At 39.4% G+C, this 22,436-nt stretch overlaps 1 protein-coding gene and 1 long non-coding RNA gene across 2 annotated transcripts in view; one reads left to right on the top strand and one right to left on the bottom strand.

Moving 5' to 3' along the window:
• The window catches only part of CRYL1 (crystallin lambda 1), a 34,442-nt gene extending 28,410 nt beyond the window's left edge, over positions 1-6,032 (top strand). Inside the window, exons 6-8 of the mRNA XM_053385839.1 lie at positions 1,320-1,425; positions 3,299-3,405; positions 5,215-6,032. Coding sequence (XP_053241814.1) covers positions 1,320-1,425; positions 3,299-3,405; positions 5,215-5,343 — 342 coding nt within the window. The 3' untranslated portion in view covers positions 5,344-6,032. The remainder of the gene's footprint in view (positions 1-1,319; positions 1,426-3,298; positions 3,406-5,214) is intronic.
• The window catches only part of LOC128412649 (uncharacterized), a 56,025-nt gene that overhangs the window by 22,153 nt on the left and 11,436 nt on the right, over positions 1-22,436 (bottom strand). The window lies entirely within an intron of this gene.

Genomic DNA, 22,436 nt, shown 5'->3' with positions numbered 1-22,436 from the left:
TTTGTTACCATGTCAAGCTTAAATTAAACTGTTTACTGTATCTAAGCCTGAACTTCTTCCATCCCAAGCCTTCCTCTCTCTGTGTACACTTTGCTTATCCTTTTATAGTGTTAACATTAAGCCTGTTGAACAGGCATATAGCCGTGATTTCATTTTTTACTCATTTCCTTTGTTCCCCATGTTCAGCCCATGCCCAAGTCATGTTGCTTCACAACATTGTAAAAATATGGCTCTTCCTTTTCATCCCCTTAGCAAAAAACTGCTCCATGGCCTGGTTATCTCTCACCTAAACTACAGGAGTTTTGTCCTGTGGTTTTCCATTGTCTCACCTTGGTCTCTGGTACTCTTCCGCCCAAATCATCAAACTTTCTCATTAGACTGATCATGAGTTAAGGTAAAGGTAAAGGACCCCTGACAGTTAAGTCCAGTCGCGAACGACTCTGGGGTTACGGCGCTCATCTCGCTTTACTGGCCAAGGGAGCCAACGTTTGTCCGCAGACAGTTTTTCTGGGTCATGTGGCGAAACCGGAGCAGCGCACGGAAATGCCGTTTACCTTCCCGCCGGACCAGTACCTATTTATCTACTTGCACTTTGACGTGCTTTTGAACTGTTAGGTTGGCAGGAGCTGGACCGAGCAATGGGAGCTCACCCTGTCGTGGAGATTCAAACCGCCGACCTTCCGATCGGCAAGCACTAAGCTCAGTGGTTTAGACCACAGCGCCACCCACGTCCCAATCGTGAGTTGCCTACGCTTAAATCCAAACATTTACTTCCTCGCCATTCCTTGTCCTTACTTTCAAAGCCTTCCGTGACCTTGTTTTTCTATCCCAATACATGACCTTTACTTCTCCAGCTCAGTCCACCACTATCCAAGATTCTCTTGCTTCTTCCAAAGACTCTTTGCTCTCTACCAAATATACTTGGATTTACATCTCAGAAAACCTGTGTGATGCTCCCGTTATTAGTTTTTAGATGTTTTAATTGATGGCTAGGGCTGATAAAGTTGTACTGGAGGGCCAATGCTTCCACACCACTGCCATACAAGAGACAAAGCACACTGATACTATATTAAAAATAATGATACAGTAATAATAATATTATAGGAAGGTAACTCTGTAGCTAACTGTAGAGAATACAGTATATGGTGTAATACATGTATATAATATATATGGTTCATTTAAGAATAGTAACAGATTTGTTTACTTAAAAAAAACACAACTTCTGTTTTCAATATATTGTCCATCCCTGGGATTAGAGATTAAGCAAAGAAGTAGAATTTGTGAAGTTCTTCAACATTCATAATGTTCTCGCCATGCAGGATGGAGTAATATCTTCTGATGATCTGGACCTTGTAATGTCTGATGGCTTGGGAATGCGGTACGCTTTTATTGGACCCCTAGAAACCATGCATCTGAATGCAGAAGGTATGCCAATTGTTCCACTAAGATTTAAACATGGGAGTTTCCAAGGCAAATGTTTCATGATATGGAGTTGTTGTGAATATCGGTTTAACAGGTCAGATCTAAGACCTAAATCCTGTTCTTCTTTACACCATAATCTTCAGTATCAGGATGTTCCAGGCCATTTGTAAAAGCTGTTCCAAACATCACCATGATGAATGATAAGAACTGGCAACATGAGGTACTTCATTAAAGAGGAGCATCGGGTTTAGATAACGGATTACTGCTTTGGCATGTAGCTTTATCCCCAATTCAGGCCTGGTAAAAACGGTTTTTTACATGCAGCTTGTGGGTAACTAGTGTTCCAATTCAGAGTGTCATCACATAGAAGCAGCCTAAGACTAGGTCTACACAATATATGATCCACCAAAACAAAGCTCGCATGCTGTCACACACACACACACACAAACACACACACACACACACACGTTTGCATTTCTAGGTAGAAAACAAAAACAAAGTTAATTCAGCCTGTGGTGAGCTGTGTCTGGTCTGGTCTGATCTATCAATAATTCTGCCAGACTGTGCTACTCCATTTGGTACATTTCATGTGCTTAACATCTCCAGCTGCAGATCCAGGAACAAAAAGACAAGAGTTACTTCACTGGCTTGACTGAGAAAATAAAATAATACCAATCCCTTAGACCTGTGAAAGCTTGCTGGGTCCAACTTATTCTCAACCTTTGGGGATACTACACAAATGGAACTTGTTGGGTTGTTCCATTTGTTCTGGAAGCAAGAACCTGATTCATTTTTGAAGGGTCCGAATTTAAAAAAACAACAACCCATAAACCTATAGGATATCCAATGGACTTCACTATTTGGGAAGTGAATGCCTTTAGCTGCTCCTCCCAAGGATGTTGCTTATGGCTGCTGTCCTGTCTGCACTACTGGGACTTGCTTCTGAGTAGGGTCGTAAGAGTCTTTGCTCTGCAATGACAATCCTTCATAGATGGGAAGGGAACTGACTGTAGGGCACTGTGCCAGTAGCCTTGTGATTAGAGAACAAGTGCCAACAGCAAGTCAGTGAGAACACAGAGAGAGGGAGAAACATGAGAACTGAATGCTGACAGACAGAAAGGAAGCCCTTAACATTTTTTAACAAGAGAAGTACTATAAGGATATCTAATTGACTTAATATGATAATGGTGAATGCTGATTTTGGGTCCAGTGAGTTCTTATACCAGAGCTGGGCATTTTAAAATTTTGGCATAGCAGCACTTAAAAAGAGAAAGAAACGCTATCAGATCCTTTTAGTGAAAAAACCTGCCAGCAATACAGCGCTTCTAGAGACATTTTCTCATTTACCTATCACAGTATTATCTTAACACAAAGTACCTCCTGTGTGGGTACCTAATCTTTTGAGGTTCCACATTATGTGGTAACATTATATGCTTGTTTTCAAGCTTTCTGAATTACTTTAAGCTTATAAAAAAAATCACCTGCAAAACAAGTAGGGGAAACTGTATTGGATACTATGCTTCAGGCAGCTCCCCCATCATAATCTCTGTACATTTCTGTAGTATTCATGACAGCAGGATTATTTCATAGCTAACGCTTCCAAGTTTGAATCACTCAAGAGATGGAGTAAATATCAGTTGGTGATATCCATTAATATAATCAGAGCAGATCAATTGGTTTCAATGGATCTATGTGAAGTAACAACCACCAGCTACTTCAGACATCTTGTAAATATTTTCTTTTTGTCTACATGATTTGTACTTCTCAAGTCTGAAATTCTTCTCAGGTCTGAAATTCTGTTGGTTTTATGGTTCTTTGTATATGTAGAATTCTCTATTTAGGAAAGACCAACAAGAGATCTCCAATTGTATTTCAGGAATGCTGAACTATTGTGACAGATACCGTGAAGGTATGATACGTGTCTTGAAAACCTTTGGGCCAATACCGGATTTTGCAGGGAAAACGGAACAGAAAATCAATCAGGTACATGTGCAAATTGGAGTAACATGACATCTATCAAACTTACAGCCTGCATTTAATATCTTGTTTTTAGGAAACAGCTCTTACCCATTTTTGGTACAGTTTACACATCAGTTGGCTTTTGTTTGGAAGTTTAATGAACAATGAATTCCGATACTGTATAAATTAATAGATGTTGAGATCAGCAGAGTCAACCTGAGCCCAGTTTGCATGAACTCCAGGCATTTGACTCAATAAGCAATTGCTCATGGCCTGCTACCACTTTGGGTGGCACTTCTGCAGTGTACCATACAGAATGAATTGCACATACGTACCACCTTTACCTGTTGTACGCCCTACATAATTACATTAACCACATGCAAAATAAGAAGGCAATATGGCTGTCACCAAAGGCAATGACAGTTTGATCTAAAAAAGGGGGTGGAGGAACCACTATACATGCCCAAAGGACCTAACACCGTATTTTCATCAGAGGTAAGTTGAAATGCTCGACTTTGGAATATTTGGGTCACCTCATTAATTCAACAAACTGGTTGTCATTATCTGGAGCACTCTTACACATTGGGCAAAAATGCTTCCATGATACAAAGCTGAACCTCTTCTTGCTAGTCATTTCATTCTTTCCACTCAGTTCCTTTAATGTATAATCTTCCCAGAACAGCCTGTCTCATTCTTATCTTACTGGCACCAGTGTCTCTCTTGACTTTCAAGGCCCATTCTTGTCTTTATGCCTCACAAAAGCAGAGGCTTAAGTATTTCACCTTACGTAAGTTACCTCTCTAAGGATACACTCAAAATGACATCTAAACAGACAAATTGCTTTACAATGTCTATGAGGAGACAAAAAGAAGGTCAAATGCCCAGCATGTACTTAAGCCTAAAGGGCCAAGGACCAGGAATCTTCTATGTTGCTTAAAAACACAGTGGCATGACAAATTGTAAACATATTGGCAGGATTATTGTAATAATCTGCAGTTTCATAAGAGTATACAATTAAAGCAGATTAATAAAAAGAATAAGTTAAGTTAAAATATGCAGGAAATGATAAGAATAAATTTAAGGAACTGCAGAAAGAGGAGGAAGGAAGTCAAGTTTTGAAATGTTTAAATGACTGCAAATCTATTGAAATGTATGTAACTGAAAACCATAAATAAAAAATTAAAATAAAAAAAAATGCAATGGCATTATTCAGGACCAGATGAGAATAAACAGGATAAACCATGGTTGCATCCTACTTTGATTACACTGTCTGATGTTTATTTTAAAAAACACTTTAAAATTAGTCTACACATTATGATTCCTGTACAAACTTCTTTCTCTAGTACTAACGTTAACGTGATATCTCCAAAACTGTAGCCCTAACTAGATGGATGGGAGATACCTGGATTCACCATTTGTTGTGCTATATACTGGTTGAATGGAAAGGACCTTTGCTTCCACAACAAATTGAAATTGCTTTGCACTTCTTTTAGGTAGAAGGATACAATGCAACATTTTGTTACAGGTCCTACTTGTACAGTGGACGCTCGGGTTGCGAACATGATCCGTGCAGGAGGCATGTCTGCAACCAGCAGCGTTCACATCCTGCAGTGCTGCGTCTGCACATGTGCGGGTCACGATTCAGCGCTTCTGCGCATGCATGATTTAGCGCTTCTGCACATGCGCCGAAACCTGGAAGTAACCCGTTCCGGTACTTCTGGGTTCGGCGTAGTGCACAACCCAAAAACGAGCAACCTGAAGTGTCTGTAACCCAAGGTATGACTGCAGTTCTCCTATTTGTGACTTGTATTTTTTTTAACCTTTTCTTACCAGGCAATGTGTGAAAAGACCCCAGCTGACCCTGAACACCTAAATGCCAGAAGACACTGGCGAGATGAATGTCTTGCACGCCTGGCTAAACTGAAAAAGGAAATTAAATCTGACGATATGCATAATCTTTAAACCAAAGGGGCGGTCATCATTGGATTGGTATTTGAATGGGCACATGCGTCTCTTCCACAAGCAGATGTTAAAAGCATGGAAGACTCAGTTGCAAATGCCAGAGTTGGTCAATCCACATAACTGTAGTCAAGTTAATTAAGGCTGGATTTTTTTTTATCTAAAGCTACAATCTTAAACCCTTGGGGCAGATGCATGGATTTCAGTGGGACTGCATATTTGATTGTAAATTGCACCTTCAGTGCAAGACTTCCTTCATTTTAAGTAACATCCTGTATTACAGAAATTACTAATTATTTTGTAATTTTAGTAATTTTACCCTGGGATGGCTTCTTATCAGCACGCCTTAAATATTAATAGTACAGAACACTGATGTTATTCATTTAAAATGATGCTTGTTATAGTCATACTTTGTGGTTAATTTAGCCCAAGATGTGTTTGAGCTTGCATTTTGGGGAATATAAGATTAAGCTGGGACAAAAATAATGACTGGTTGTTCCTTTGGGCTGCATTCTGCTCTGTTGAGCACTAGCCATCACACCCTGATTTATGATCAGTTGAGATTATAAGCAAATTAATTTGGAGACAAGTCTGTTTCATTAATGTTAAAGGGCTTTTAACATTATGAACTTTGCATTATAGACTTTGGTATGGTGTCTGTGATGGCAATAAATCTACACAGGAACATATAACATTGACTGGAAGATGATGTTGTTTTTAACCTGGTTCTGTTGACTGTTCTTCCAATTGCAACGTGTCTTTAGGGATTAAAAAAGCTTTTCCTAAAATCAAGTAAACAAATGCAGTTTACAATGTCATAGGTTATATTACTTGTTCCAGATGTGTTGTCTGAAGCCTTGAGTACTAAATTCAGGACCCATATGATGTTGATAGCTTGGTAGCTAAACAGTTTTCTCAACAGGGTTCTATACAACTCATTGATAAGAGAAGCTCATTCAAAAATAACCCTTTGGTCTGCTGTGTTGACTATCTTACCTGAATCATTTCCTTCTGTTTAGTTCAGTTCTCTACAGTGATTCCAGTTTCAAATACCATTGCAGACACATTTCTTGTACTAGTCTGTGTAGAAGCTATGCAACTATGTGTTGGTTGTTGAACCAATCAAGAAAGCTTCGTCATATCAAATCAGATCATTGGTCCATCTAGTATTGTCCACACTGAGTGGCACTGTCTTTCTAGGAATTCAAACAGGAGACTTATCTGCCTGGAGATACCAAGGGTTGGATCTGGAGTCATTTGGTTGCAAAGCATGTCTCTCCACTATGAAGGCGGAACCAGCCAATGCCTCAGCCACAGATTACTGTACCATATTCAATATACAGAAATATATATGAGAAAAGCATTTTTAAAATCAGTTTTTCCCTTTTTTTAGTCTTATGAAGTAGAAGAATTCTTATTGGCAACAATTTATATCAGATTTAAAATATTTCTGTAGATAAACTGATGACCTTGTTTTCATCATTGCTAACCAACTAACTGCCTTTTTGTGAGATTGAAAGCCTTAGGCCATGGGACAAATATCAATATTTTATATACCACACGGAATGAACCAGTAACCTTGGCAGATGCCTTCACAGGTGGGGAGTGTAGTTGATACCTCATAGGGTCCTCCTGTAGCATAACTTGTACACAACATGGGGCAAGCTGCTCAGTTTTCCTCCATGTCTTAACTAGGGCTGGGTGATAGATCAGTATATCATCCAAAGCCAGTTTGAAGTCCATACAGTAGTACTTAATTCGTTCCGGAGGTTCGTTCTTAACCTGAAACTGTTCTTAACCTGAAGCACCACTTTAGCTAATGGGGCCTCCTGCTGCCGCTGTGCCTCCGGAGCACGATTTCTGTTCTTATCCTGAAGCAAAGTTCTTAACCTGAAGCACTATTTCTGGGTTAGCGGAGTCTGTAACCTGAAGCGTATGTAACCTGAGGTACCACTGTACTGTGATACTGGCTTTATAATTTTTGACCGGGCAATATATAGTGAATCATGATGTGTGTGTGCATGCGCACACATACTATGCAAAAATAATGGTGCAGGAAAAATTGTTAAGCCAACAAATGCTTCTGCATTGCTCCATCCTTATTTCAGACATTGTGATATATCAATATATCATAATGTTTAGCTGGTGATATATTACAGTGTTGAAAATCAGATATCGCCTAGCCCTAGTCTTAATGTGAAGTTTTAAAAGGATTATAGATACAGAAGAAACTTCAGCAGGGGAGACTTTGCTCAGGAGTTCCTTGTCCTCCGTTTGGATGGCAGGTGCTGGGCACAGGGTTTTCTCATCTGGATTTCCCTCCTTTGGGAGACTACCCTAGCTGCTTCTAGACTGTAGACCTGTAAAGACCATCTTGTTTAGTTGAGTTTCAGCTTGGATTAATTATCACAGCCCTGTATAATCGTTTTATTTTTGATTACTGGTGATGTTGTTTTTGTGCTGCCATTTTATGATGATGACTTTTCAATTGTCTGTTAATGATTGCATGGTGTTCAGGGCTATTTTGTTGACGGGGATGAGCTATACTGACTGATTGGTTCCATTATGCTAATAGCTACATGATGTTCAAAACCTCATTAGCAAATTTAACAGAAAGAGAACTTCTTTTCTTTATTTAAACCACATCATGGTGAAATTATAATACAACTTCTAAATAATTGCCATAACATTAATTTCATTTTATTAAATATGAGTGTGGCTTTTTAAAAGTCATTTTGTTCTAACTTGCTTCTGTTCTGAAATATTGAAGCTCTCTTAACACTGGTAAATATCTTCACTTTGGTTGTCAATAAACATATGTAATGAAATCTCTGTTATGTTTGTGGGTTATTTTTATGCCAGTATTAAATTTGAGCTTGAGATAAGCTAGGGTAGATTCAGATAATGCATCATCCCACGGTGAAGTTTACTTTTGAAGTTACCACATGCTGTTATCTGTACAGGTCTGAACAGGGATTCATTGAATGATAGTTACTGACGCCAGTGTAGCTAACTTGGACGGGAAAGTTTTTGCAGCTAGTGGTAAATGTATTTCAATCTTTAACACTGTGGAACCTTACAGAGAATTCAATTGTTTATGTACTTCATCTTGTGCTTATCATAAAAAGGCAAAAGTGACTGTCTAATTCCAACACCACAACATCACACTATGGTTTTAATGCAGTTTGAGAATCTTGCTGTTAATGTTAATTTTAATTTTGTGTAAATAATTTTGAAATTATGCTAATAATAATAATAATAATAATTTTTTATTTACACCCCGCCCATATCGCTGGGTTTCCCCAGCTGCTCTGGGCGGCTTCCAACAAATTATTAAAAATACAATAAAGCATCAAACATTAAAAACTTCCCTAAACAGGGCTGCCTTCAGGTGCTTCCTCAGTGTTATATAATTACTTATCTCCTTGACCTCTGATGGTAGGGCGTTCTGCCTGGTTCCCTGTAACCTCACTTTTTGCAGTAAGGGAACCGCCAGAAGGACCTTGGAGCTGGACCTCAGTGTCCGGGTTGAACGATGGGGGTGGAGACACTTCTTCAGGTATACCGGGCCGAGGCCATTTAGAGCTTTAAAGGTCAGCACCAACACTTTGACAATGTAGCTCTTTCAGAACTGGTGTTATGTGGTCTCGGCGGCCACATTCTGGATTAGTTGTAGTTTCCAGGTCACTTTCAAAGGTAGCCCCACGTAGAGCACTTGAGAAAAAGTGGTATGCAAGAATGGACAATTTGTTTTAACCAGTACATGAATTATTATTTACATATTTAAATTTATATTCTACCTGTCCCTAAGATTAAGCTTGGACAAGATTCTCTTTAACTCAGTGGTAGAACCCCTATGTTAAGAAGTTACCATAATTATTTATAAATCATAGAAGTTAAATGGTGGTTGCCAGGGCCATTAAAAGTAAGTTCATGGCTGTCCTGGACTTCTGAGGAATATTTTAATTTTAGCTGTAGTGGCTTTGATTTATGCTGCTAAAAATTGCTATTCTCAGGAGTAAATGTATATTCATTGAGACTGCTGAGAATGTAGCCACAGTCTTCTGCTAATGTGGCAGACCCACTTAAAGTGTTCTGCTAAATCATGTTGCAAATTACCATGAGTGGAAGTAAATCGTATCAGAGGAGGAGTAAAGCAGTTGAAGAGCAATTCAATTATTATTTGGACATTAATTACGCGAAGCATCCCTATAAGTAGATGAATGTTAGTGCTTTGTATTGGAGCTAGGCAGATTAGCTGAAAACCTGTTATATGACATCCAACAGAGGAGCCTGGCTTCTGGTGGGCTTTCATGTAATCCCTTGTGGGTGCAGCATCTGATAGTGGGTGATAAGTGCTGCATTCATAGGTGATTTCCATAACTGCTTCATCCTCCCCTCATTGAGCAGAGCCCTGGGAGGAGAAGCCTGGTTTACTGCTGCACCATCTCTTTGAGAAGACCGTGAAGTTGTGCCTTGAGACCTCCTCGCTGGGGCTGAGGTGCATGAGAAAATATCATCTATGAGGTAGGACTGCTCTGAAGATGAATCGGTATATATAGCTTTTCTTCAAGGGAGACTTCTAAACCTTTATACTATTGACTTAGATTTGTAGCGTTGGAAGGAACCACAAGGGTCTTAAATTGCTGAGTCGAACTGGGCTGATGTGCTTCATGCAAGAGAGCCAATTTTTAAAGTCATAATGTGGAATGTGATGCATGGTATAAGGAAGCCACAACAAATGTTTCACTTTTGAAACCTAGCAGTATCTGTATGGATTTCTATGTATGTGAAGAATTTACATATTTAGTCCTACAGGATTTTGGTTTGAACCTCACAATGTTTCCAGCTGAAGTACTTGACGGTACATCTGTTGAGGCACTGGGGTTGGGAAAATCTGCTATGGAACCATCACTGGTGATGTGTTTTGACCACACCAGTTCTACTAGTCCAAGTAGCTTGCAGGCACACGTTGACTTTCATCAGGGATTTGTATTTACGATGTAATTGTAAATGAATGAGGTTTATATAAGCAGTCATCTAAGACTACAGCAACACATACTATCCTGGTTGTCATAATTCATTCTTTTCTATGTATTTGAAATGAAAGGGTATATAATTATAATCTCCTTTGATAATTAGGGTTTTTTGCATCACAAATTTGCAACACGTTCCAGAGGGATAGCTATGTTAATATCCTTGCATAAGAAAACCACCACCACCACCACAGCTTTGGGACAGCTTAAAGACAAGTTTGCAAAGAGATTTTCTTGAAAGAATATATTTTTCAAGTGACTTTAGTAATTGTTTTAAAAAGCCTAGGGTATTCTACGAGCCGTTCTTGAAACTTTATCAATAACTATTTAATAATGCTTTTGTATATAAACTGCTTTATATATTACTTTACCAATTTCATAATACGTTGCCAATTTATTTCATTTTCAAAGTTTCTACATCACCTTTTGCTGACTGATTTCAAAGTGGTTTACAACCACACAACTCGAACACAGCAACAATAATTTTAAATCATGAGAACTGATTGCAAGAAAATGGCAAACTAGCACGAACACAACATAATTAACAACAGAAGGCCCAATGTAACAGAATAGTCTTGGTCTGCTCATGGAATGCCACAATGGCAAGTGCGAATATTTGGATGTAAAATAACTTGATTCAGCCTAGATGGGAGCAGGAGTGGGGAGTGCCGGAACCTGGTCAGTATCTCCAAAGCAGGCTTACTGGCTGCTATTGAATGTGGTGATAAACTTTATTGTTCCAGGAATGAGGCTAGATGAGCCTTGGGCTCATGTGATTTCACTCCCTTCTGCTCCTCTAGTGTGGCTGTGCAGAAATTGGAAGTTTTTCTTTCCATTTTGATTAACCACAGTTTAGGGCTACATATGAACGCTGAACTGTTTAATCCTAACTATGGTTAATTGAAACAAGCAACTTTATAAACCAAGGTTCGAAGTTACCTTGTTTCAGTAAACCATAGATGGTTTGAGTTTGGGCAAATAGACAAACTATTTGCTCCCTGATGCCCTTTGGATATAGCATCTTGTCTTATGAATATTGCCAACAATGGTTAAGTGGACTGCTTTGACAATTTGACAATGCATGTAGGGATTTATTTGTTAGTTGTCTGTCTTCTCTAAAGGTGCTAGGTGTTTTTATAGCACCTAGCTAGGTGTTTTTATAGCTAAAGGTGCTAGGTGTTTTTATAGCTAGGTTTTTAATCCTTGGTTCTTTAATAATTTGTTAACTATTTTTAAAGGATACTATTATTTTAAGCATATTATCTGTTTACCCGTATGACTTGTGCAAAAGGTGGTACTGCATATAAATTATCTAAATAAATGACTTTCACCAGGGAAAGTCATTTGTTTTCAAACTTTCCCATTGAAATCAGTAGGACTGTGGCCAACAGTGCAATCCTAATCATGTCTACTCAGCATTTTCCCATGTAAATGCAAATGTTTCACATTGATTTCAGTGAAACCCAAGTTCAAATAATATGGTATGGATCTAACCCAGTGGTTCTACCTTATCATACCCTCACCAGTTAATGATGTACAGATTTTGGAGGCCTGACTTCTGCTTCTAAATAAATTGGCCTATTGTTCAGAGAGGCTGATATTCTACAAAACGATGCACCTTTGCACATATTATACCAGCTAGTGTTTTTCCCCCCTTTACAATTCCCATGTATGGGTTTTCAAACATATGGAAGTGTGGAAAAGTACCATTATGCAACTATACACTCTGGAAAAGATTCAGGTATAATGCTTGGAATGCAGTTCATGGGACTGTGTCAACACAATTGTATAATTAGTTAAACTATCACCACAGTCTTTTTCCTTTGGATTTTTTCCTTTTAAAATGATAACGGATATGCCTAGCTTTTCCACTTATCCCTAATACAAAATTTAAAATAATATATCCATCAAAGAAATCCCAAAATATCAATCAGCCTAAATGCAAGAAAAACAGTGAAGCACCTTAAAGGCTAACAATGGTTTTAATAATAGTCTGCTTAATCAAATGCATGAAGTCTATAATAGTGGAACGGAGAGGTCAAAGAGTAGAGAAAGGCAAAAAGAACAGGCAGTGATAATTACGGTACATAATTACATAGCAGCAAAATGTCTAGACTTCCTAAGGCAGTGTTGGTGATAACCAGGAGTGGCTGTTGAGATCGGTGCTGCTGTGGAGCTGCACTTCTGACAGTGCTGTCACTGCCACTCACCTGGATATGAAAGGGGCGCAGGTGGCGCTGTGGTCTAAACCACTGAGCCTCTTGGGTTTGCTGATCGGAAGGTTGGCGGTTCGAATCCCCACGACGGTGTGAGCTCCTGTTGCTCTGTCCTAGCTGCTGCCAACCTAGCAGTTTCAAAAGCATGCCATCTACAAAAGTGGATAAATAGGTACCGCTGTGGCAGTAAGGTACACGGTGTTTCGGTGCGCTCTGGTTTCCGTCACAGTATTCCGTTGCGCCAGAAGCGGTTTAGTCATGCTGGCTACATGACCCGGAAAGCTGTCTGTGAACAAACGCTGGCTCCCTTGGCCTGAAAGCAAGATGAGTGCCACAACCCCATAGTCACCTTTGACTGGACTTAACCATCCAGGGGTCCTTTACCTTCTACCTTTTTACTCACCTGGATGGTGCAGGGATTAGGTAGGGTAGCAGCAGTTGGCTCAACTTTTGCACCCACGGAGCCCTGCCCTTGCCAACACCCAGCCCCATTTCCGCATCACCCAGGTAAGCAGCAGCAATGCCATTGTCAGAATGGCAGCCAAGAGACACCCACTCCACTAGGCTAGCCATGCCTCATCGTAGCACAAATATCCTGGTATTGGTACATGGGATTAGAAATCTGTAATCCCTCCCCACCCCGTGATAAACAGGGCTTCTCTGGTCTCTCAGGAAGACAGAAGAGGAAGTGAAGCCTGCTCCTGAACAAAGATTCCTCTGTACTAATTCAGTGGTTGCACTCTGGAGTCTCTCTTGGAAATTCCTTTGACAGTTATATCCCTGCATGGTTTCTGGCTACTGCTGTTTCTGGTGTCAAGATTTGTAGCCGTTTGTTCTTCTGTGTAGAGAGGCATCTCTAGTACATGATATCCCATATCATATTGGAATGAGCAGGTGAATAAGCCCATGATGCCAGTCACAATATCATTAGGTCCTGTAACAGTATTGCTTGTGTAGGTATCTGGATATGTTGCAAGGTTTGGTCCCTGTGCTGCTTTCTTTGGTTTCACTGTAGTTACTGGTGAGAATAATTTTTAGGTTGGTGGGCTGTCTACTCTCCTACTACCTTGTTGTCAAGCAAGGTGAATAATAATCTGGAAGCAGCAGCTATAGAAAAGGCGGTAATAAAACCAACAGTTCAGTCCTCTACCTGTCTAGTCAGATGTTAAGTCCCAATGAGTTCAGTAGGTCTTACTCCTGTGTCAGTGTACGATTGCAACCCGGGACTTTTTTGTGTGTCTCAAATCTTGCTCAGCATGCCCTCTTTGTAAGGACCAAGTTACAAGACTAGTTTCTAAGGAAGTTCAGTGGGGTGAACGAGGGCACACTTGGGTTGCAATGCTGCCTCTTTTGAGGATAGGCAGAGAGAGGAATATACATTCCTCCAATTGACAGCCACCCAGTATGCTGAGCCAGCAACATGAAACACTGAGAACAGATAGTGGACTCAGCTACACAGCTGCAAATAAAACGTTTTAAATATGTTGTAAAGTGCAATATACAAGTGTGAAACTAGATGGAGAGCTATGCAAAATTCAATGTATATTTCAAAATGATTTTTTAAAAAAGCATTTTCACAGCATTTTTTCATATGTGTGTGGATTCCACCGTTGACTCACTGTTACACTTGCCTCTTGAAGCAGTGCACACATTATTTGCCTTCTGCTTTCCTTACAGAGTAGCCCTATAATGCACCTAACCTTTGCTCAACAAACTCTCCTTATCTTTATGCTAGGATTATGGTAATTATTGTCAGGAAAATCTCAAAGAGAACTATAATATTCCCATACTTTCCTCATGGGTCCTATGTACATTGGTACCTCAGGTTACAAACACCTCGGGTTACAAACACTTCGGGTTACAGACTCCGGCTAACCCAGAAATAGTATTATTCGGAACGAATTAAGTTCGTAACCAGAGGTACCACTATTTGGCATCATGAAAACAGTACATAGCACTGGCATTTTACAACATCGTCTATAGATCAAGAGTCTTGATCGAAAATCAAGTAACAAAATTAAGTAATGAAAACAAACAGCAGAATAGTAACAAGGGAAACATTCCATTAGCCATGTTAGTCTGTTGCAGCAAAACTATCATGAGGATCTTGTGGCAATTTAAAGTGCAAAGTATTACAGCTAGTCTTGGATGGATTCCACTACAATAACTGCTTGGGAGTGCTCCTGGACACACTGCTAACTGGGAGGCTCAGCTGTGGCTGTGGCCAGGATTGCCTTGCGTCAGCATAGGCTGATGCACCAGCTGCAACCCTACCTTGAGACAGTGGATCTCACCAGTTATCCATGCATTAGTGACACCCAAACTATGGGATGGGTTTTAATGGGTAGGAGAGGACACATTAATTGTAATTTATGCCTCCAGGTGCCCACATGTGTGGGTTGAATAGTTTCAAAATAGGCGCATTTTGCTGCGGAATTTCATTAGTGCGAGAAGTTTCTGAGCTCTGGGTGCAGGACTGCGCCTAAGACTTCAGATTAAAACTGCAGAGTGGAAGGAAAGGGGGACCTTTTTCTGCTTCCCCACTTCCAGCTACTCTCTGAAGACTGGAGAAGAGACCCTCTTAAGAATATTAGGAGGGTGGGCAGAGGAAGGACTAGACCATGTGAAAAATGAACATAGTATTTTAGCTGCAGATCATTTATTTTCAGCGTTGTATTCTTCTTATAAAAAAGTTCACCTAGACATTCTTTTATTGCGCCCATAACCTAGGTTTAAGGTGCCATTTAGCTCCTGGCTTTGATATCTCAGTTTCTAACACTGATTTCCAGTATAACCAGTTTTAGGCAACAAGCAATTTTAAAATATTATTTCTTTTCTTAGATAATAGAAGTAGAGCTATATACTGTTTATAAAGCAGAAAGCTTAAGATTTGAAATGGCAAGTTATTATTTGTTACAGTATTGTTTATGCTGACAATCCTAAACCTGGGAGTAAGCCCCATTGAATTAAATAGGACTTGTTTCTGAGTAAACATGGTAAGGCTTGCACCTGGTCTTTATGGTCTGGTGTACCAACACAAATAACTAATTAAAGTGAACTACATGGATTTAAATGGTTATGTCTCACTGACTTTATTATAACAAATTTCTTATTAATAACAGAGATCTTTTGATGTGTGGAAACAGTTTTATTATCTTTCTCTTGATTACTCCTGAGAAAGAGGCCAATATTATTCCCATTTTACAGATGCAGATCTGAAATTGAGAAATAACAATTTATCCAAGACTTACTGCTGAGTCCATAACTAAGAAGAGTTTTTTTGTGTGTGACCTTGAATAGCTTCAGATGCATGACATGCAGAGGTGGTGACAGGAAATACAAGTGACTCATGTTTCAATATTCCTCATTCTTTGAAACACCTGATGTGAAAATCAAAACATCTGAGATGGAGAATTTCTCTCTCCCTCTCTCTCTAGATTGAGATCTTGATAATCTGACTACAGATTTAGACATTGGAAAAGAAAAACATGGATCAAAAAGTAAGAGAATGAAACTTGTGCTTCCTGTCTCTTAGAACAGAATCATAGAATTGTAGATTCCTACAAATGCAGAAATATTTTGCCCAGTGTGGGCTCAAACCCACAACCCTGAGATTAAGAGTCTCATGCGCTTACCAACTGAGCTATTCCAGCTCCTGTATGTTCTCAACTTTTACAGCTAATCTACAGCTTCCAGAGCAAATAATAGAATTCTGTTCACTGAACAACACCTTTAATTTAGCTGACAAGCAAGTTCTGTGTGTCTTAGTGGATATATGACACAAAATCAAAATTGTGCTAATATAGTAACTCCTATCCAGTGCTATTTTTCTAGAAAGAGAGGTGCCAGAACTTACCATAAACACCTCCCTTGTTCTCTTATAATGGCAATGAGAGGTGCTGGAACTGAGTTCTGGCAAGTTCCTGCTTTAAAAAACCCCTGAGTCATGACTTCTTATGGACCAAATCTACACTTCTTCCTTTTTATACAGTGGTACCTCAAGTTACAAACGCCTCAGGTTACAAACGCTTCAGGTTACAAACTCCACTAACCTGGAAGAGTTACCTCGAGTTGAGAACTTTGCCCCAGGATGAGAACAGAAGTTGTGTGCTGGCGGCGCAGTGGCAGCAAGAGGCCCCATTAGCAAAAGCACGCCTCTAGTTAAGAATAGTTTCAGGTTAAGAACGGACCTCCGGAGTGAATTAAGTTCGTAACTAGAGGTACCACTGTACTGGTACTTCAAATCTAAAAGAGAAATTCTGCCACCAGTCCCTACTTATTATAAAATAAGTAAAGGTAAAGGTACCCCTGCCCGTACGGGCCAGTCGTGTCCGACTCTAGGGTTGTGCGCTCATCTCACTCTAGAGGCCGGGAGCCAGCGCTGTCCGCAGACACTTCCGGGTCACGTGGCCAGTGTGACGAAGCTGCTCCGGTGAACCGGGACCAGAGCAGCACACGGAAACGCCGTTTACCTTCCTGCTATAAAGCGGTACCTATTTATCTACTTGCACTTAAGGGTGCTTTTGAACTGCTAGGTGGGCAGGAGCTGGGACCGAACGACGGGAGCTCACCCCGCCGCGGGGATTCGAACCGCCGACCATGCGATCGGCAAGTCCTAGGCGCTGAGGTTTTACCCACAGCGCCACCCACGTCCTTTTATTATAAAATAGCAGCTACTAAATACATCACCAGGAGTCTTCGGAGATTTGGCAAGAAACAAAACACCTCTCTTCCTCCTTTGACATAGTGATGTCCAGCTTCTCCCAGCCTACTCCCTGAAAGTTCTGCTCTAATATTTTAAGCCCAATGACAATGACTACACAACAAGTCAGAACTTCCATAATTTAACCAAAATACACATTTATTACAGGAACATAATTGCAAGGACATTAAAAACCAGATAAAGAAGCATATACAGTGGAACCTTGGTTTACAACCACAATCCGTTCCAGAGGTCTGATTGTAAACCAAAACAGGTTGTAACCCAAGGCGTGCTTTCGCCAATGGGGCCTCCCCGCAAAAATGGGTTGTAATCCAAAAAAAGGGACACATACTTCTGGATTTGATGTAGTTGTAATCCAAAACGGTTGTAATCCAAAGCAGTTGCAAACCAAGGTACCACTGTAATTTATATCAGGCTAAGTATTATTATATACAGTATGTTAATATAAAGACAGGATTATAAATCCTATTAATTTTTACCAGTTCTGAGTATTTTCCAAATGTAATATCCCCCCCAATGTAATATTTAAGTCCAAAAGCCAGTAAGTTAAAATTCATATTCTAGAATTGGCAAGCATGGCTAAATAGGATATAATTTTTATTTATTTCTATTTTGTGAATCACTTCCTATGAACAATCTTAAAGCAACTTAACAATAAAATAGCAACAGTAAAATGCATGTAAATAGATTTCATTTTTATAAAAGCAATTGAAACTACTTTAAATCCAATGCAGACGCAGACTAGGAAAAAAATCCCCGCAAAATAACTGTGTGAAATAACTTACAGTATTTGATTTCATTAATAAAACTGGATTTCAGATTCCACTACAGTACTTTATTTGTGAAATAATTATTCAGAAGAACTATAATATTTTTAAGGTTTGCTTTAGCTTGATAAGAATAAATATGGTACATTGAAATGATGGTCAGTATTCGGTGTTCCGTTGCGCCAGAAGCGGCTTACTGGCCACATGACCCAGAAAAACTCTGTGGAGCGGACAAACACCAGCTCCCTCGGCCTGTAAAGCGAGATGAGCGCCGCAACCCCAGAGTCGTTTGCAACTGGACTTAACTGTCCCTTTATTTCCAGGAATGATTTGATGTTTGAGTTTCTGGGGCTATGCATACATAACTGGTCCTTTCTTGGTCTGTTTTATTTATTTATTACCTTACTTGATTTGTGTAAGCTAAAGAGCACAACTACAGTGGTACCTCGGGTTAAGTACTTAATCCGTTCCGGAGGTCCGTACTTAACCTGAAACTGTTCTTAACCTGAAGCACCACTTTAGCTAATGGGGCCTCCAGCTGCTGTTGCGCTGCCGGAGCACAATTTCTGTTCTTATCCTGAAGCAAAGTTCTTAACCTGAAGCACTATTTCTGGGTTAGCGGAGTCTGTAACCTGAAGCGTATGTAACCTGAAGCGAATGTAACCCGAGGTATACCACTGTAACTGTTTTTACTGCTGATAATTTTAATATTTTTAGTAAACCATTTAAGAGGTTTTATTACAATCAAGCAGTGTGTGTTTGTGTGTATAAACAATGACAGGGAAAGTACAAAACAATGCAACACCTGGAGGTGAACAGTAGCTCTCACTTCTGCATTTCCTTGCTCAAGAACTACATTCTGTCCACATGTTGGTTCTGCTCTCAATTTAAAGCCTTCTCTGGCACCATAGTTTTTGGAACATAAAAAACTGCCTCATACAGAGTAAGACTCTCAGAGTCCGCCAGAGTTTCAGTCACAAAAATCATAGAATTCTAATGAGTTGGAATAGAGTTGGAATACTAACTGGACAGGGTGTGCTGTGAATGAAAGTTCCCACTTGCAGGATCAGGGAGCTCTTTCATTCAAAGAAATGCAAGATCCACCCATTTCCCTGGCAACTTCTTCCTGGGTGGATGAAGTGTGGGAAAGGGAGGAGCAGGAAAGAAAAACCTGCAAACCCAAGATCCACTCTCAATCCTCCCTTAATTTGGATAGAATCTGGGGGAGGGATGTTTTATTTGAACAGGTCCATCAGTGCGGGCGAGGAATCATTACATGACTAGGACAAAGCAGTTACAAGAAAGGAGATTCCGGCTAAACATCAGGAAGAGCTGTTTGACAGTGGAGCTCACTCAGGAGGTGGTGGACTCTCCTTCCTTAGAGGGTTTTAAACATAGGTTGGATAGCCATCTGTTATGGATGCTTTAGTTGAGATTTCTTCATTTCAAAGGGTTGGACTAGATGACCCTTGGGACCCCTTCCCACTCTACAATGCTATGATTCTAAGAAATTAAAGTCACTCCAGTAGGAATGGAGGAGAAATTTGGTTCAGTTCACATTTTAATGTGAACATACCTAAATAGCACTTCCTATAACAATACAGTGTGCGAACTGAAATGGAACTATCTTCAAAACCTTCACTAAAAATTTTGCAGTGCATTTCAACAAAAAAGTATACAAAATGGGAACGTGCGCATACAAATACATATATTAGTGAAAAACAAATATCGTTTTTTCTTATGCATGTTCTCCAAATAGAAAAATTGAGATATTTTTCAAATACATTTTCTTGTCAATATGCATAATAAAATCAACCTGTTTCAGGGAATGTGACTATCTCGACTGAATTTTGAACATTCAGTGGCCATTATGTATAAGCCCCAAAGCTGAAGCTGATTACTGGCTTATTCCAAACCAGCTTTTAAAAAAAGACAGATAAAAAGATGTAGTTAATCCTTGTTTGAATTATATAAATATAATTCATAGTTTAAAGTAGAAACAGCAAGGTAAGATTGTGGGTCAATTTGGCAGGTGAACAGTACTCAGAATATGCTTATAATTAATGAGAGCAGTAGTAGAGGCAGTAGGAAACTAAACTATTATCTTTGCAGTCAGCAGATGGCACACTACATAAAACAGAGGTGCATAATTAACAGATATAGAGATTGAACTCTTCTTTGAAAACTAAGCAGCTGTTTCGTATTCATAACTTCCTCCCTTGCTGTGGTAAGAAGATTGAGAGAAAATACCTGCACATTGGGGCTCTATTAGGGATCTGAAGCTCTTTAAAGAGACAGGAAAAGGAACCCTCAGTATACTGTGTAGTTTATAGCTTTGTAGAGCTTTTGCAACCTTTTCCCCTCAAGGGCTTGATAGCATACTAAAGCCAACTAATCTGACAGTTGTTACTTAAAAGTTTTGTGTCGTGTGTATATATATATTATTTACTAAGGAGGATACATAATCTTCAGCAGCATTTAGGAGATTAGTCATGAAAAGCCTAAACAGCACTTCTACTGGCTCCTTAACAACTGCTCCAAAAGAGTTTACATTAACATTACAATTCTTAAGCCACAGCTTTACTGAAAGCAGATTCTGAGCTTCACACTAAACTTCTAAGGAAGCATGTGAAAGGTTCAGAATCTATCCCAACTCCATTACACAGAATTAAAGCCATGAGGATTATGCAAGGTGTTGACATCTCAGAAATATCCCCACCCAGGTTGCTAGACTTCTGCTCTACTCAGTAATGCACCCATCTCCCCTTCCCTTATGACTATTAGATGGATGATAGAACTTATTTTCATAGGCCAGTCATTCATGTAAGAAAGAACTGAAGAGAGTGCAATTGTAAGCTTTCTTGTCATTTAGCATGTCTTGTGCTTGGATGTCTTTCATGGAAAGAATGCTATATCTTTCTTCACTTCTGAGTCCAGACTCTAGGAACTCTTTCAGATGTGATGAGTATAAATGCTTACTTGCTGAGTCTGCAAACATAGGGAAGCTACAGCCGGCTGCTGCTTTCTACTACCTGTACATGCAACAAAATAGTTGCAGCTTGTATGTTAATTTCCAATACTGAAGTGACATCCATGTAGGTTATTGAATCATAAGGATTCTATAGACTTTATAATCTTTGCTGTATAGAAAGATATATGTATATATGTCACACATAACGAACATGATCCAAGCAAAGTCAGTAAACATTTGTGTACCACTAAATAATTTTTAAAACTTTTTTGACTGGATTGTGTCCACCATAATTTTATTATAGAGTGTTTTCATTCAGTATAATTTTCATGTTTCCCAAGATGAATGAACTATTAATACTAAATAGTTATCCCAGATATTTGCTGCTGTGGCTTATGTTTGTCTACAGTAAGTGATACGCCATATGAAGTATACAGAACTTACAGCAACAGCTGCAAGAATATTAACAGTCATATTGACTGGAAGATATTTTATTTATACTTAAAATGATGTGTGTGAGTATAGGTTTAAGACCTGTCGTGTAGAAACATAGTTTCTAGCAGTGATATAATCTTCAATTTTATATGACTAGGTGGAAAACTATAATGGTTTTTGAAACTTTTTCTTAATCATCCTTTTGGTTTGAAATTTTCCTTATTTATTCTTCTGTTGTTGTGTATCTTTTATATCTTTATTTCATTGACTGACAATAATATCTTGTTGTAAAGAAAATCCTTGCAATTCTCAAAGTATTTCTTTAAGGAAGAGTAATTACTGAATGTAATCCCATCTGAAAGCTACACAAACTGGATTTGACAAGACATAACACAAGGATGAAGCAGGCAGGGTGCAAGGAGGACAGAAGGGCAAAGGTTGCACACATTACAAGAGACAGATCTCTTTTTCCTCCACCCTGGTATTTAAAATCTAATTTTATACCTAATGAAAATAAAAGGCACCTAGAAGGCCAGCAAGGAAGGGAAATAGGGCATACTGCCCCAACTGGAAGCCCTTTTGTTTGAAAATATTGTTGGAAGTACATCCTAAGACAGATATCTATCTTGAAACAGGAACATGTATTTGTTCTTTATGATATGGATCCAGCAAGTCTTAAAATGTAAGCAAGGATTTCAATTCCTGGTGGGATGGTAGCCTAGGAAACGGGCCCTTAAGGGAACAAAGGGAGTGGCTCAGCACTAGAGGACAAATGTGTGGGCCCCCTCCCTCAACTGGCTGGTAGTTAGAAAGAGAAACACTAGAGTGGAGAGTTGAGTGATGTGAGATAGAAGCTGGAAGCAGCAGCCTGGGAAGCCAGAGAGTCAGAGCGATGTTTGATTTCTGTTTGAATCCGAGGCTGTGGCTTTGAGGGAAGCAAGACCCTGT

The sequence above is a fragment of the Podarcis raffonei genome, chromosome 4 (assembly GCF_027172205.1).
Source record: "Podarcis raffonei isolate rPodRaf1 chromosome 4, rPodRaf1.pri, whole genome shotgun sequence".
Lineage (NCBI taxonomy): Eukaryota > Metazoa > Chordata > Lepidosauria > Squamata > Lacertidae > Podarcis > Podarcis raffonei.
This window is presented reverse-complemented; position numbering and strand designations above follow the sequence as displayed.